Source organism: Metopolophium dirhodum, chromosome 3 (genome assembly GCF_019925205.1).
Source record: "Metopolophium dirhodum isolate CAU chromosome 3, ASM1992520v1, whole genome shotgun sequence".
NCBI lineage: Eukaryota > Metazoa > Arthropoda > Insecta > Hemiptera > Aphididae > Metopolophium > Metopolophium dirhodum.
The window spans coordinates 27,581,272-27,596,529 of NC_083562.1; the positions used below are offsets into that span (position 1 = coordinate 27,581,272).

General features: G+C 28.7%; 4 protein-coding genes across 4 annotated transcripts; 1 reads left to right on the forward strand and 3 right to left on the reverse strand.

The window, feature by feature from the left end:
- Positions 1-590: 590 nt before the first annotated feature.
- Positions 591-1,826, reverse strand: LOC132941297 (tRNA (cytidine(32)/guanosine(34)-2'-O)-methyltransferase-like). The gene has a single exon (XM_061009290.1). It carries the CDS (start codon positions 1,653-1,655, stop codon positions 732-734), a length of 924 nt encoding a protein of 307 aa, XP_060865273.1. The 5' UTR covers positions 1,656-1,826; the 3' UTR covers positions 591-731.
- A 1,454-nt stretch (positions 1,827-3,280) lies between these two features.
- Positions 3,281-6,993, reverse strand: LOC132941298 (proteasome subunit alpha type-2). The gene is made up of 6 exons (XM_061009291.1): positions 6,810-6,993; positions 6,592-6,668; positions 5,572-5,682; positions 5,023-5,164; positions 4,302-4,457; positions 3,281-3,643 (listed from the first exon to the last, which is right to left on the reverse strand). The coding sequence occupies exons 1-6, from the start codon at positions 6,848-6,850 to the stop codon at positions 3,451-3,453; spliced, it is 720 nt and encodes a 239-aa protein (XP_060865274.1). The 5' UTR covers positions 6,851-6,993; the 3' UTR covers positions 3,281-3,450.
- Positions 6,994-7,341: 348 nt separating this feature from the next.
- On the forward strand, positions 7,342-11,655 carry LOC132940108 (beta-sarcoglycan). Its single transcript, XM_061007528.1, has 4 exons — positions 7,342-7,514; positions 8,881-9,173; positions 9,247-9,765; positions 11,238-11,655. Exons 1-3 carry the CDS (start codon positions 7,414-7,416, stop codon positions 9,759-9,761), a joined length of 909 nt encoding a protein of 302 aa, XP_060863511.1. The 5' UTR covers positions 7,342-7,413; the 3' UTR covers positions 9,762-9,765; positions 11,238-11,655.
- A 1-nt stretch (position 11,656) lies between these two features.
- On the reverse strand, positions 11,657-14,797 carry LOC132940107 (interleukin enhancer-binding factor 2 homolog). The gene is made up of 7 exons (XM_061007527.1): positions 14,193-14,797; positions 13,980-14,108; positions 13,724-13,904; positions 13,479-13,641; positions 12,406-12,526; positions 12,063-12,315; positions 11,657-11,999 (listed from the first exon to the last, which is right to left on the reverse strand). Exons 1-7 carry the CDS (start codon positions 14,373-14,375, stop codon positions 11,863-11,865), a joined length of 1,167 nt encoding a protein of 388 aa, XP_060863510.1. The 5' UTR covers positions 14,376-14,797; the 3' UTR covers positions 11,657-11,862.
- Between the last annotated feature and the right edge of the window lie 461 nt (positions 14,798-15,258).

Here is a 15,258-nt window from a genome sequence, read left to right on the forward strand (position 1 = left end):
ATTGAAGAATTAATAAATTATTAATACTAGGGATAAAAAAGTTAATATAATATAAAAGTATTGAGTAAGAATATTTAAGTGATTATAAAATAGAGGTTTTTGGGTTGGATAGAACTTTTTTTCACCAGGAAATTTTGTGTAACACTTCGTTTATCACCATAGAAACGCAAATAAAAAATTACTAAATAATAATAATTATACAAATAATGCTTTGTTTTTTTACCAAAGACCTAACCAAGGTGAATTGTTTCAAAATGTTCTCATCAGAGACCACTCTTAAGTATAACAATAGAATCTATAATTCTTAATTCATTAAATTTACAACAGAATGTTGCATATTACTAGATATTTTTCCATTGCACTAAACCCAAAAACATAACTATGATTACTCAATTTTACTTGCAGAGGAAAAATGTCTAGTAGCATGCTGCATATTGCACTTTTATTAAAATATGTATACCAGTTGACAAATGTCTTCTTATGATTATAAGTTATGCATACTTAGTTACAAACTATAAGCAATCAGTTTACTTTTGTAAATCACAATTATAGGGTTACCGTGTTTAATTTTAAAATGTTTTAAACCACTATAATTTACTTGTATGTTTTAATTACAGGTTGTAGAAATGAATACAAAAATAATATCATAGGTACAAATGTATTATTAGATACATTACAAATCAAAAAAGTTGATTTAATATAGAGAATATAATTTTATGGTGACATAAAAATCAGTCCAATGGTTGTTCAGTAGAGGTGACAACTTGGTCAATAGGTGTTTGGACAATACTCATGCCTTTTGTAGTTATCAATGGCTTTGATTTCTCATACGGTGGTGCAATTGGCCCCTGTACAGGATTTCTCTGCGTGTATTGTAGGCCGTCAATTTCTAAAGGGTAGGTCTTGTCAGCGTCAAAACCGCTTAAACTGCCACAAGCCACGAACGGCGTGATAACCCTATGTACATCCATCTCGTCCCAGGACTGCGAGTCGTTGGTCATCAGAGGGTTGGCCATAGTGGGCGTGTAGCCGTCGGGCAGCCGGAAATCTCGGCATACGACAAATGACTCGATGCTGGAGTTGCGCGAGCTGCAAGGCTTGGCGACAACTACATCACCGAAGAATATTTCAAGCTGGGAGATGAGCAGGGACGAGTCCTTGCCGCGGAATATCTTTCCGATGAACGTGCCACCGGTCTTGAGCAGGTAAGTGGTAATGTTCAAGGCAGCCAGCAGCAGCTGCGCCTGCACATACTCGTCTAGATCATGCAGCCCAGTGACGTCTGGCGCGCCATCAAACACGACCAGGTCCACCAACCGGCCACCATCAAACTGAGCGAGTATCTCGTTGGCGGTGCTCTCCTTGGTGATGTCACCCTTCAGCTGCACGACACCGGGAAGCGGGGCCATCGACTGCAGGTCGACCGCGACGATCTTCACGTCATCCTTGTCGTCGCTGTCCGAGTACAGCGCCTTGCTCAGCACCTGGCTCCAGCTTCCTGGGGCCGCGCACAGGTCCACCACCCGCTTGACGCCATCCAGCACCTTGAACTGGCTATTGATTTGGATCAGCTTGAACGCGCTCCGAGCCCGCCAGCCCTGTTCCTTGGCCAGCCGGTAGTATATGTCACGCTTATCTTTGGACGACTTGCCCATTTTACCTGGGGCTGGTCGCTGGTGAGTGGCGAGTCGTGTCGATTCGGCGGCGTAGATGTCTAAAATCAAATATCCATGACCCTGGACCAATTATTATTAAGAAATAACATTTAAATAACAATACCAAGAGCAATTAATTAGTGTGCAACAATAATAATGTCTGATAATGATAACATCAAAATCTGTTAAATTTTATCTATTCTGATAACGCTGTTTTTAATCATTTTTTTTATTATTCTCATAATTCTTATGCATGATGCATGCTACATTGCTACACGCAAAAATGCAAAATTAAACTATATAAATATTTTGAAACGTCAAACCTAGAATATTCATATTCAATCCCCATATTTTTGAAATGCAACAAAACCGTTACTTTGTTCAATTATTGAATTTCGTTTAAAATTGAACATTTCCAACTTCAAATGGCTATGAAAAAAATATAAAGTTTATTACTTATATATTATTTAGATTTATCAGTATAAAATATTTGAGACTTATTTCAATACAAGGAACCTTGTATTAGAATTGAATATTTAATACATTTTTAAATACAAAATAATTTTAAAATGTTTGTGATTTTGACGAATTTTGTCATTATAACTTCAAATGCTTATTAAAAACAATTAATAAATTGGGGTCCTCTACACTTTCTTGATTTTTTAGTTATTAATTATATTATGTATATATTTTATAACATAAATTACGCAATAGGATTAAATCATATTATTCTTTAGGTAGAGTCCGAAATGGGAAATTTTTTGAACCAGAACACATTTCATACAAGAATACAATATTTTAGTAGTCTATTTTTAAAATTGTAACCATTTTTTAATACTTTAGAGTTTAGTTGTACTATTCTTGAGGAAGACAAATCGTACTTTTTAGCACCATAAAAATTTTCAACAGATTTTCTTCTTTGGTACATAGTTCTTATCCACAGTAAATTAACTATTAAAGATAAGGATCTGAAACTCTTCACTGCACTTCTCCTTTCTAGTGATTCTAACAAGAGTACAAGACTCTAAAGAACAAATGTTGACCAGTTTCAAAGTTCTGTGTTGCTAATGAAAACTTTAGCTAAATTTTACTATTTTATTAATGGCTAATTAGTTAATTAATTTCCTTAAATAACAACACACAAGAAAAAACACAAATCATTATAAAATCAATACAATCACAGCTGAATGATTATAGAATCTACAATTATGAAGACAATAAGTAGTAATATTTAATTTTAGGGAAGCACCACTGTACTACACTAAGTACCCTCACTACCATCAATAGTGCCAAAAAAATTAATATTATTTAGTTATTTATTTTCACCATGTAATATTGTTAACATAAACAAATTACATGAAATTATGTTTATTAATAGTATTTAATACTGATGTTCTTATGAACTTTTTAATTGAACCTACCAATTTAATATTTATATTTTATTACTTCAAAAATGTGTCAATAATAAAATGAAATTTTAAATGTAATATAAACTTTATATAACAATTTTGAAAAATTAATTTTTATTAGTTGGTAGCATAATATTATTTAAAGAAAAAATGTAAAACTAAAAAGAATTATGTTGAAAAACCAATACATGAAAGGAAATAAATTGAAAACAGTACTTACAAAATACCGTATGCCTTTACTTTGAAAAATTAGTTATGTTTCATTAATAAACTTATTTATAAAATTTAATGAGATGACAATATTTTCTCATATTATTCAAGAGCTGTTAACTCCAACACATTAAATATTTAGTTGATACTCATTTACAAATACATTTATCATAAACTTAGTTTGGTATATTAGCTAAATAATCAGCCACTTGTTGTTGGTCAAGCTTTTCAAAAATGATTTCATCGTGTCTATTCTTACGACAAACGCCAACCTCAATATTGTCTGCAGTCATTTGTCCTTCAAACCCTTCTTTTAATGCTAAAATCGCTGTATGAATAGCATCTTCCAACTCCAAGTCTTCTTTATACCTAAGACACAGTTTAAAAATGGATATAAGTAATAACTAATAATAACCTAATATTATGGATTAAAGATTAATAATTTAATTTGATTAAATATACTATAAATCAGCAGTTTTACAATTTTTTTAGCCAATGGACCAAATACAGTCACATTGCTACTGTGAATATTATGATCAATAAAAAATTAATGATGGTTCTTATTGATAATCGTGATAACAAAACTTGTTCGTAAAAAAATACTTTTCGGTAAATATACCAACCAAAGTTGACAAAATTGACGTCGCGGAGTTAAATTTGTTAAATGTTAAAAATAAATTGAAAAAATGTCTGGAGACAAATTTTGATATTCAAATAAAATATAGTCTGTTATACAAAATTATTATATATTTTATTTTGGACTGTAATGCCATTGGATTGGGCAAAGAACACCTCAGTGCACAGTTTGAGACCCGCAGCTATAAATATACTATAGACAGTTGTCAATTAATACATAATAAGAAAACTGCAATTAATGATTTTATAGTCTATTTAGGTAAGTGAATCCAAAAAAATATTTGCATAAATATAAATATACTCTCTATAAAAATAACATCTAATTAATAATTAAAATAAGCATAACAATTAATAATATAAATATATTTTAAGAAGTATGTTTTTAATTTACCTTTTTTCTAAAAACTGTTTACTGTTAACGTAATTTTTTCCCAATGCTGTGGCCTTCCATGCAAAAAATGCGCCAGATGGATCACACTGATAAAGTTTGGGGCCAGTTTTATCCCAGCCGCACACCAACAATGATACACCAAAAGGTCTTACACCCCTGAAAAACCAATTAATTACATTTTAGACTATAATACCCTGTAATCCTTAATTTCAAATTTTGAATAGTATTTTCTTTTCATCTTTTCATAAAATAAAATTTTCTTTACATGTTATTATTAATCATGGATTAGTGATAATCCAAATACAACACAGCCACAATCCAAGGGTTATAATTTGTGGATATCCCATTTGTAATGTTTACATAACATATTTATAAATTATAATAATAGGATTCTTGTGAAATAAACATTACTTTCACACAAAACTAACAAGTAATTTCAATTTTGTCTGTTAAAAACATTTCAAATTGAAAAATTCACTTGAGATGATAAAAATCTAGTTTAAATTAAAGGTACATCAACATACACTATACAGTATATTGTAAGAACAATAACATTCTGAATATTTGTATATTAAGCACAGACACAAACTAACAAAAAAATTTCAGCAAGACTTAAGAATTGTGATTTTTATAGGGGACTAGTATTTAATTCCAGGAGATGGTTGATTATCTTTTTTTTAATAGAATATATGTCATAGAATAAATAATTTATAATAATTACCCAGATTGTGTATATTCTTGCATAACACTAGCAACTTCTTGTACCAGTAAAGCTGTAGGTATTTCTTCTTCGAATTTCAATTGGTACTGTGCTGCTTCTTTTCTTGCTTTTCTAACAAGAAGTCTATAATCTGGTCCCATACCTTCAGATACCAAAACCAATAATTAAAAATCTCAAGTAATACAAATATTTTATTTCTAAATACTTATCAATAAGATTTAAAAGTTGGTGATTTTTTTTATTATTTTTAGAACATAAAAAAAGCATCCTAGCTAAAAAATTTAATAAATAAATAATATAGGTATTCTACATTTATGGTAGTTATTAATCCATTGATTAATGAGGTTTTACTGTACTCAAATAACTGATAAAAATAAATATATTTTACTTATAATATAATATTTGTATTTAAAACTATCAAAATAATTTATTGAAATTAAAAATATAATATCAGTTATGTAAAAAAAAACGTGTTTTTACTGGAATTTTAATTTTAAAATTATGATCAATTAAATTTCTAGTTTAGATTTATATCATATTCATATTTACCACTGTAAACCATTCCAATGTTGGGTGTAATTTTTTGCACTTTTTCAACTGTTGTTTCGTATAAAAGAGATTTACGCTTGTTTTCTGTAGCAACTACAACACCATTTGAAGCTAATAACATAACAAATTTAGCATTAATTTTAATTTATTAACAAACAATATAAACAGTAAAAGAAAACTGTGATAATTTAATAACAGAACCTTTAGATCTCTACACATAAATGTATAAATAACTCAAAATATAAAAAAAAAACCAATACAGTAGTTTAATACAGGGTGATTTGCAAAGCAAACTCCCCCCTCCCCTTTTTTTTTATAATGCAATTATTCAAAATCAGATTTTTGGAATTTATAAATATTTGTAGACCATATTTAAAAATATTTGAAATTTTTTGTATTACCTATTAAAGGAGTATCCTGAGGAGATACAACATTTTGTTGACCTATCAGAGTCAAAATTGGTATGAGTAGTTTTTGAGTTATTTGACTTTATGTACTTAGAATAATAGGTTTATGATAATGTGTTTAGACTTTAAAAGATATGGGGCTATGTTGATTTAAAAACTTTACTTGATATTAATAATTTTTAAAAATGGTCTGATAATTACTAGATCCGATACTACATCCATTTATATTTTTGTAAAACGGTTTATTTCATATTTTAATAACTGAGAAACTACTTGTTTTAGTTTTGGGGCATGGTAAAATTTGTGTAGGTATATATTTTGTTATAATGGTAATTATTTAATACATTAAAATAATATGTTCAAGGAGATCATGGAAATTGTATTTATCAGTTAATATTAATAAATTAATCAATATAGGTAGTAAATAAATGCTAATTAAATGCTACATAAATGCTAATTTAAAATGTAGTTATTGGGGTTTCTAAGAAATTATAAAACCTATTTTTTAATCTAAAATCTTCAAATTCTATTTACAAAAGGTAGTTATTAATTAGCATCCAATTAATTAAATCACCACAGGCACAGTATAAATAATAAATCTATAAGTACAAACCTTTAATCCCGACTGATGCTGCACCAGCCGACACTGCTGCTAACGCATATTCAATCTGAACAAGTTTACCCGAAGGACTGTAAAAGCAACACAAACAAAATTACACTAAAACTGTAGAACATTAACTATTTGCATTAACATTGAATATACAGTAAAATTTTGATAATATAGAAATATTAAACAGAATTGTGAAACCGTAGTATTAAAATTAATTTTACCTGAATGTGGTCAACGAAAAGCTGTATCTTTCGGTAGCCATATTTGACAACAAATGAGTCTTCACTCTTCAGTAAGCTTCAAATATTCTATTGAGAAATCTCAAAATCGTAGTATCTAACTTACGAGTTCCAAATTACAATTACTAAGCGGAAAATTTAAAGTTTACATTATTGTACATTTGTACCATAATATTTGTTTGAGGTTATAAAATATACGATAGTGACGTCACATATGCACAGGAATTACAGACGACGGACCTACCCTTATAAATTATGCATAGACCTTAATATATAAATAATATGGAATTATGAAATTTGTATTCTGATACTTTTACCCATAGAGTAATATGGTAAATATTTTAGTTGTATTTTAGTTGTTGTGTATTAACATTTAACATAGAACAAAATTATACCTTGTTACCTTGTATCTTATTATCTTGTATATTCCGTGATAACAACAATCAAAAAGAAGCACGGATAAAAAGATCCGCGATAAGAAGTAACAAAATATATTCTAGTGATAATTTGATAACAATAATACAATATTATTATTTATTTATAAAAAAATTGTTAAATAGGTACAATAAATTAGTTGTTGTTAAAAATGATGAAAAATTTGAAAAATGTGGCGTCACAAAATTTATTGTTGCCCAACCGTCTGATAAAACCATCAAAGAAACAAAGCAAGACGGAAGAAAACGACTGGTGAGTTATGGAAATGTACATTTAGGCAAATGTATTCTAAATGATAGACTCATGTTAAAATAGGTTAATGTTATTCAGGAAATCCAACTACCTAAACTATTTTTAATAGATTACTATAAGTTTATGTATACTCTTACCTAACATTATTTTTATTCCACTTTATATATTAATAAATGTGTAGTACGGTTACTGGTTAGTTTTATACCTAAAACGGCTAAAACCATATTATAGTTTATAATAAAGTAATTAATACTGAATATATTATGATTGTAAATTATTTGAATAGATGCCTAGATCTTGATTATATTGTTCTTATACTACATAATAGTTATAAAAATTCTTGTAAAAAATAATTTTATTCATTAATATTGACATATTTCATCAAATATTTGAGTTCATAAATTGTACTACTAATTTATGATACCTATTATACTTTATTAATTGTTTAGGTATTAATGTATTCATAAACAATGAACATGCATTTTATGTTTATGTTGTGTTATTATTGAATTATTCCCCTTCGGTTTAGAATATTAAAATTTATATTTATTGACCAAATTTATTATGTTTAAAATATCTTTTAGCAAAAAAATTCCAAGAGTTACCTATTTAAAAATAGTTATTATGGTGATAGACAACCTAAATTAATAATGAATGAGAAAGTATCTTTTCATAATGTAATGTCATTAGCATTGGCACAAATAGGGGGGGGGGACTTGGGGGCACTAAGTCCCCCCAGGTAAAAATCTAGTAATTAGTACTAATTTTTATATTCTATGGTACTAAGCAATATAGCCTATGAGGCTGGCTTGAGTCCCCCCAAAAAATTTAGCCAATTTGTGCCTATGGTCATTAGACATTAATTATTAATAAATGGTTATGTACAAAGCGTTAACTGGGGGGGTTTCGGACTCCTTGTAGTTGGTTGATTAACAAGAGTTTTTATATTTTCAACGTAAAAATGATAAGTGTCCAGATTCATATTAAAAAAATGTTGAACCTCCTCCCTCCTCCTGAATTTTTTTTTTAGTTATGGCCTTGGTTGGGAGGTTTCAAATTCCATATCACTTTTTATGGTCCTACTTAGTTGTACTTGTGTACAATTTTAATTAAAAGTTATAGTTAGTAAACTGTTCTTTTATAAGTAGTAAGTACTTTGTTTTTATAAAGCATACCAATATTTTTTTTTCTATTATAAAGTAGGTATATTATCTTAGTGCCTACAAAAATAAATGAGTTGAGAATAGTTAGGTAAAAAAAGAAACGGCTACAAAGTTAATCAAAAATATATTATCATATAGATGTATACCTAACTAAAATCTGTAAATAAATTATAGTTTTTAAATTTTAATATATTTTTTTACAGGTTATTAGTTGCTACAAATTGGTATTTTTGGATTTATACATGGACATTAATGGTAGTTGCAATTATTGGCTTAGGCGCCACTATTATGCTAATGGTCGTCTTACGATTCACTACTAGAATGGAGAGTATAGAGTTTTTAACTGATAGCGAGCTGACTAAACTTATGGGCAATATAGATTTAGACGATATATATAAAGTTGATGGCATTATGGAAGGGTTTAAAGATATACCATTAGAAATGGTGAGTGAAAATGACAATATACTTATACATGTTGTCAACCCAGAAGATAAAAGTAAGTTGTCCAAATCTGGTAGAGATTATAAGCTGCGGTTTAAATTGTGAACTGAATTTTTTTTTTCCTCTAGGTTTGGAATCCGCTATTGAACTTGGATTTACTAAGACACAAGTAAAAAACATTAATTCATTCACAGTGGGAGATCCAGAAAATCCTATTTTTACCACATCATTTCCAAACTTTGGACTTCCAGAAGGTGTCCGTCACTTAGATGTAGCCACAGTATACACTAATCGGATAGTAAGTCCAATAAACGAAACTCTAACATTGAAATCTTCAAACTATACTCGGCTGAAAGGTAATGAAGGAACTACCATTGATGGATCTAAAATAAAATGGTCAGCCGAAGGAGATATATTTCTCAGATCGGTAAATGGTACGGTAGTACTGAGTTCTGCGGGCATTTACTTGGATGTACAAAATTTACCAGTAGTACTGTCTAACAAATTTGCTGCTCATCAATATAAACTATGCATATGTATGCCGAGTGGAATGGTATTCAGAGTCCCAGTGTCAACAAGCTACAATTCTTACATGGCTTGCAGTATGATTGATATAGGAGAGAACAATCATCCATGCAAATAAAATGGTAAATATTATGGTATATTATTATGTAAAGCTTATATTTTATATTCATACAAAATCAGATAAATAGTCTAAACTTATTTTCACTATAAGCTATAAATGAAATATTAAGTACCAAACATTGGTCTTAAAATAAAAATATAGGTTCAGGCATTCAATTCAGTTCATTCAGGACTTCTAGCATTTTTTTTATCATAATTATCTCTAGGTAAAATATTATTTTGTGAAATGGTGAAATCAAGTACAAAGTTTGCCTTTAAATATTTTGTTATATTTACAAAAATGTTAGCATTTTTAACAATTATTATTATCATATTAGGGCATATTTTCATATACATTCTGTAACTTGCCCTCCTATAATTTTAACTGTATATTTTAGTTATTATAATAGCATATTTCAAACATTTTTATTGCACAAGTCCCAAACCCTAATTATACACTTTTATTCATAACTATAAAACAAATTATTATAAAAATGATCTGCATAAGTTTGAATAATATTGTAATTGCATATTTTTAAAATGTTTAGTATAAGTCCCAAACCCTAGCTATTAATTATAAAAAATAAAGTGAAGAATGATTTTAACATATTGAACCCTATCATAATCATTTTGAGCTGGTGAGCTTGATGTCTTGTGCTTTTTCTAACATTTCTACGATCTTATTTTTTTTAACAAAAAAATGTGTCATTTATAAATTGTTGTTAACCCTTCGTGAGATTGTTTATAGTTTTAAAATATCTGTCGATCAGTTCTCTTCTGTGTGTGGCATTTATAAATTGTTGTTAACCCTTCATGAGATTGTTTATAGTTTTAAAATATCTGTCAATCGGTTCTCTTCTGTGCGTGGCATTATACTTATAACGACTGTAATTAACAAAATAAATGCCTTGTTAGTACTTATATTAAATGTTCTATTTTTATAAAAAATATTCACTATTACAATCTGGAACCTATATTAATTGACATAATAAGTATCTAATAAAAAAAAAACAATAGATGCCATGGATGACACATTCCATTGTAAAAAATAAAAGGTATATATAATTAATCATTCTTGTAGGCGCTGTTTATGCTTCTAGGCTTTGACAAAGGGGATATATTATAGTATTAATCAGTATCGAGACATGAGTCTGTAGGCCGAGAAAACGTTGAAAAAATATATATAAATCAAGCTTAATGACAATATTATGGATACTTATATTTCTATCATATTACTTCAAAACACAACCATAAAATAAAAACCAATTGAAAACAAGTTTGCAGTCGTTGACATGACGTCAATAACTAAGTTACTTACAACAACAATTACTTAGAAACAAAATTATATACAGCGAAATATGTCTCGTAATGAAACGATAACTCCCATCTGTTTTCCAATTCCCTCTGCACACCACACTAGGCAGATATAGACAAAAGTTGTGTTAATGTGTTATGCAGCAGTTGATTGATAAAATATTATTATTATTTGTTTCAGTTTATTCTGGTATTATACACTATAGACGGGAATCATCAATTATACTCTAAGTGTATTATAAAAAAGAAAAAATAGACAAGTGCTGAATGGATTTCAACATAATAACCACCAGTTTCGGGTGAATAGTATGTTGTCATAATTAAATATTTCATTGTTCGCTGAATTAATGAAATAACTCCATTATAATTAGTTTATAGGAGGTAGTAAACAAATTAATATTATTGTTGGTTTTTTTTTTTATCATATTATATTAATACTGTAATAATACTACTCGCCTTAAATTATATTGCTAAAAACACTAATCTAGTCATTAAATCTAGTCACATTTGTACCTAAGTTGTGAATTTAATCACATTTTAAATATGTTATATTACTCTTGTTTTTATAATACATTCAATAAAAAAATTGTGTTTTCAAACTGTTGTACCTTAGAAGAAATTTATTTAATGAAAGAGTTATACAAAAATGAGGTTCTTAAATGTATAAATACAATTATCGTTTAGATAACTTCCTAATGAATTGAAAAAAAGAATATGTAGAAAATATGCACACTCAATACACACACAAACATTAAATATATACACCGAAAATCACAATTTTAAAAAACTAATTTATAATTATTGACTTATGTACTCTCCATAGCTACTTCTTCATTTTCGGCACTTGTAGCATCAACATCTTCTACCATCTCTTCTTGTTTCTCATATGCTTTTTGCAAGTCTTCAAAAACAATGCCGTTAATAGATTTCAATTTTAGAATATCTGAAGAAAAAAAGTTAAAAATAAAATTTACAGTTAATATACATGATAATAGGTTTTACATACTATCGTTTCCATTTAGTACAGCAATAAAACCACCATGAGCCATCACACGAACTAAATGTTGTGCAGTCATGCACAGTAAGTCTTGCTGTTCCAATGATAGTAATGTTTGAATTCTAATGTTACCACTTTCGCAGGGATCTATTATTCCAGCTGAACCAGGAAGAAATAGCCCACCAGCTAGTAGTTGTATGACTCTCCTGTATGCTATCTGAATGGGTAATGTTTGTTTGTTGTTTAACAATGAACGATGAGCCTAAACAATATTTAAAAATGTGTTAGTTTCTTAAATTATTGCAAAAATTGTCTTTTAGCGGATTTTTTATTTTTTAAGTTTCAAACTAACCAATAAGTCTATCATCCATGGATTTAAACATTTTAGCCCGGTAAAACGGTTGCGTAAATCTTTAAGAAGCCTAACAAGCATCTTATTTGATGAATGAGAGGCATTGTCATCAAACCATCGGCTACAAATAAACAAAGAAAAAGATTTAGTTGATATTGACATTGTTATTAAAAATGTTAGTATTCAAATAATAAATATAAAAACAGTTACAGTTAACAAAGGTAATCAGGGCTCATGACTTTGAAAATCTAAAAAAGGATATTATAATAGCATTTACATGCATTTAACAACAGTAATATTATATTATAATAAGTGCCTAAATATGCAATAAAAATGATAAATAAGGAAAAAATTAAATATTTTTGACATTTGGGTCAGTTGCAAATTTATTTTAACCAAATTGATAGTTCATCTTCAGCCATTATTAAAAAAATCATTCACGTGGAAAAATTAAGTTTGTGAATAAAAATACTACACATATTTGAGTATATGAGATTGTAACACTGTCTGTTGGATATAATTGAGTAAGTAATTTCCAAGACACAATGAAAAGAAAATAATAAATGTTAATAACATAATACTTTGAAACTTGAATAATATTAATTGTATGTTTTACAATAATAGGACCTGCTTGGGCTGCTTATTAACTGAATTATCAAACAGCTTCAACTTACTGATTAATCTGCATCAAACAATATTGTGTTTAATGGCAAACATAATTATGACAAAAATATTAACAAATTGACTAACACTTACACAATAATAATAATAATACAAAAATGTCATGATAATTTAAATATTAATATCTCTTTAAAATTATAATACAAGCGTAAACAGTGTTCATCCCTAAGTATATAACTACGCATTTTATATTTTACTATACTTGGATCTCTAAAAACATATATGCAAATGCTGTCATGAGCCTTGCTTACAATCTATTATTTACCTAGGTATAATAGTTAATAGCATTATTTATACAAATCAATAAGCAATTCTGGAAAAAAATTACTAAATTATATGATATTATATGAAACTAAACGGTAAACACACTAAATATTTTAATAGAAAATCACCTATGGCGTATTGCACCCATATGTAGTTTCATTGCATTTGAATCTAAGTGTAGGCCAGACGTAAGCTTCTTTAAATTTGTAGATATCGTGGAAATTAGTATGCGTACAGTACCTTGTGATGAAATAACATCAAAACCAGTGCTGTCTGGAGCCATCAAAACATCTAAAAATAATAATAAAAAACAAATATACCAAATATGAACAATAAACATCATAAAAAATTAATAATGAAATTCTAAACCAACCATCAGCAATCTGCATACCAGTAGGATAGTTTTCTCTGAAGTCTGCTATAATTCTTTGAGACAAAGAGATTACGCTCTCTTTAGTAGGTAAAGTTTTAAAAATAACCACTATGTCAGCCACAGTATGGCCCTTCATAATAGTAGCTTTTTTAAAAGATCCAACTACTCTAACCTCTTCTATCTGTTATGTAAACATAATAATATAATATTACAAATTGAGAATAATTTAAAATTTATACTGTAACAATAAACTTACAGATACTTCAGTTTTTCCTGGGGATATAATAATATTATCCAGTATAGACTGTATCTTGGTAACAACTCCCAATAAGGATGAATGGTCTTCGGGAGTGGGTGTCAACACCTGCGCCCTTTTCAGCAAAGCCTGAAGAGTAAATAAATAATACAATAATACCTATTCAAAATGTGTACATTGCAAACAGTTGCAAGACTATGGATTTGCACTTACAGCATTGAAAGCCGACTCCTCTGTAGTATGAGCGCCAGGCTTCACTCGAGGGAAAGCCCCTTCGCAAAGGACGATATCGAAAGGATGTCTTGGCACTCTACGGGACATAAATGGAGGAACCATTGGTCCGGCTAACGATGGTGGAAATCTATTCATACCGATACGTCCACTACCACGAACCATTGGTTTTGAAAGACGAACAATCGAATATTAATAGGCAAATGTATTCGGCGAATAGTAGTTCCAACCAATTATGAAATACTGAATAAAAATAAATATAATATTCGATAATAGTTTATGGATAATGGATATCCAAATTCTAAACAAGACAGAAGTCGATCGAAGACACTATTGACTATAAAGAGTAGTTCAGTAGCAAAACAGTACAATTAGACGATAACAAAAGTTTAACAACATAACCTCTAAAAAAGTCGGCAACACAGAGAGATAATATTATTGTTTCGTGGAGTAAAAAATATATTATTATAATTTATTCATTTTATTATGAATTATGATAACACATCAATTTATGGTGTGTCTTTGGTGTTATCATAATAAAATGAATAAATTATAATACTCTTTATCTTTTATCTATGGCCCAACACAGAATAATTATTATAGCTATTCTGTGGTCCAATGTCCATGTCCAATTCTGAATTCTGTACAACTGGTGTGATGTCCATTGTTCCGTGTTTGTAGTACTTTGTACTTCGTGCTACAATAAATTTAAATAAACCTACTATAATTCATTATATAATTAATATATTAAAGGTATCTATATATATATAAATTAGTGTACATTTTGAATACATTTTATAACTCAAGATCCACCAAGCCGATTTTGATAAAAATTTCAGGGCATATTAAGATTGATATGTAGATGGTTTCTGTGAAGTTTGTACGCTGTGGGATAATTGGTTCCGGAGTTATGGCCTCTTAAGTGCACACCTGGCGACATGGCCAAAAACAACAACAACGTCTACACAATTATTTTTATCTATATAATATATAACCCATAGCAATCATTAAAAAACAAAAATTTCTATCGTAAATCTCAAAATTGTAT

Bases quoted from the DNA above. Each gene is read 5' to 3' on its own strand.
- LOC132941297 (XM_061009290.1), bottom strand. From the start codon at position 1,655: ATGGGCAAGTCGTCCAAAGATAAGCGTGACATATACTACCGGCTGGCC.
- LOC132941298 (XM_061009291.1), bottom strand. From the start codon at position 6,850: ATGGCTACCGAAAGATACAGCTTTTCGTTGACCACATTCAG. The intron at 5,683-6,591 runs GTTTGTACTTAT...TTATGTTATTAG, and splicing joins AGCATCAGTCGGGATTAAAG to CTTCAAATGGTGTTGTAGTT. The intron at 4,458-5,022 runs GTAATTATTATA...TTGGTTTTTCAG, and splicing joins CAAGAATATACACAATCTGG to GGGTGTAAGACCTTTTGGTG.
- LOC132940108 (XM_061007528.1), top strand. From the start codon at position 7,414: ATGATGAAAAATTTGAAAAATGTGGCGTCACAAAATTTATTGTTGCCC. The intron at 7,515-8,880 runs GTGAGTTATGGA...ATTTTTTTACAG, and splicing joins AAGACGGAAGAAAACGACTG to GTTATTAGTTGCTACAAATT. The intron at 9,174-9,246 runs GTAAGTTGTCCA...TTTTTCCTCTAG, and splicing joins TGTCAACCCAGAAGATAAAA to GTTTGGAATCCGCTATTGAA.
- LOC132940107 (XM_061007527.1), bottom strand. From the start codon at position 14,375: ATGGTTCGTGGTAGTGGACGTATCGGTATGAATAGATTTCCACCATCG. The intron at 13,642-13,723 runs GTTGGTTTAGAA...TATTATTTTTAG, and splicing joins TGGTATGCAGATTGCTGATG to ATGTTTTGATGGCTCCAGAC. The intron at 12,316-12,405 runs GTTAGTTTGAAA...AATATTGTTTAG, and splicing joins CATGGATGATAGACTTATTG to GCTCATCGTTCATTGTTAAA.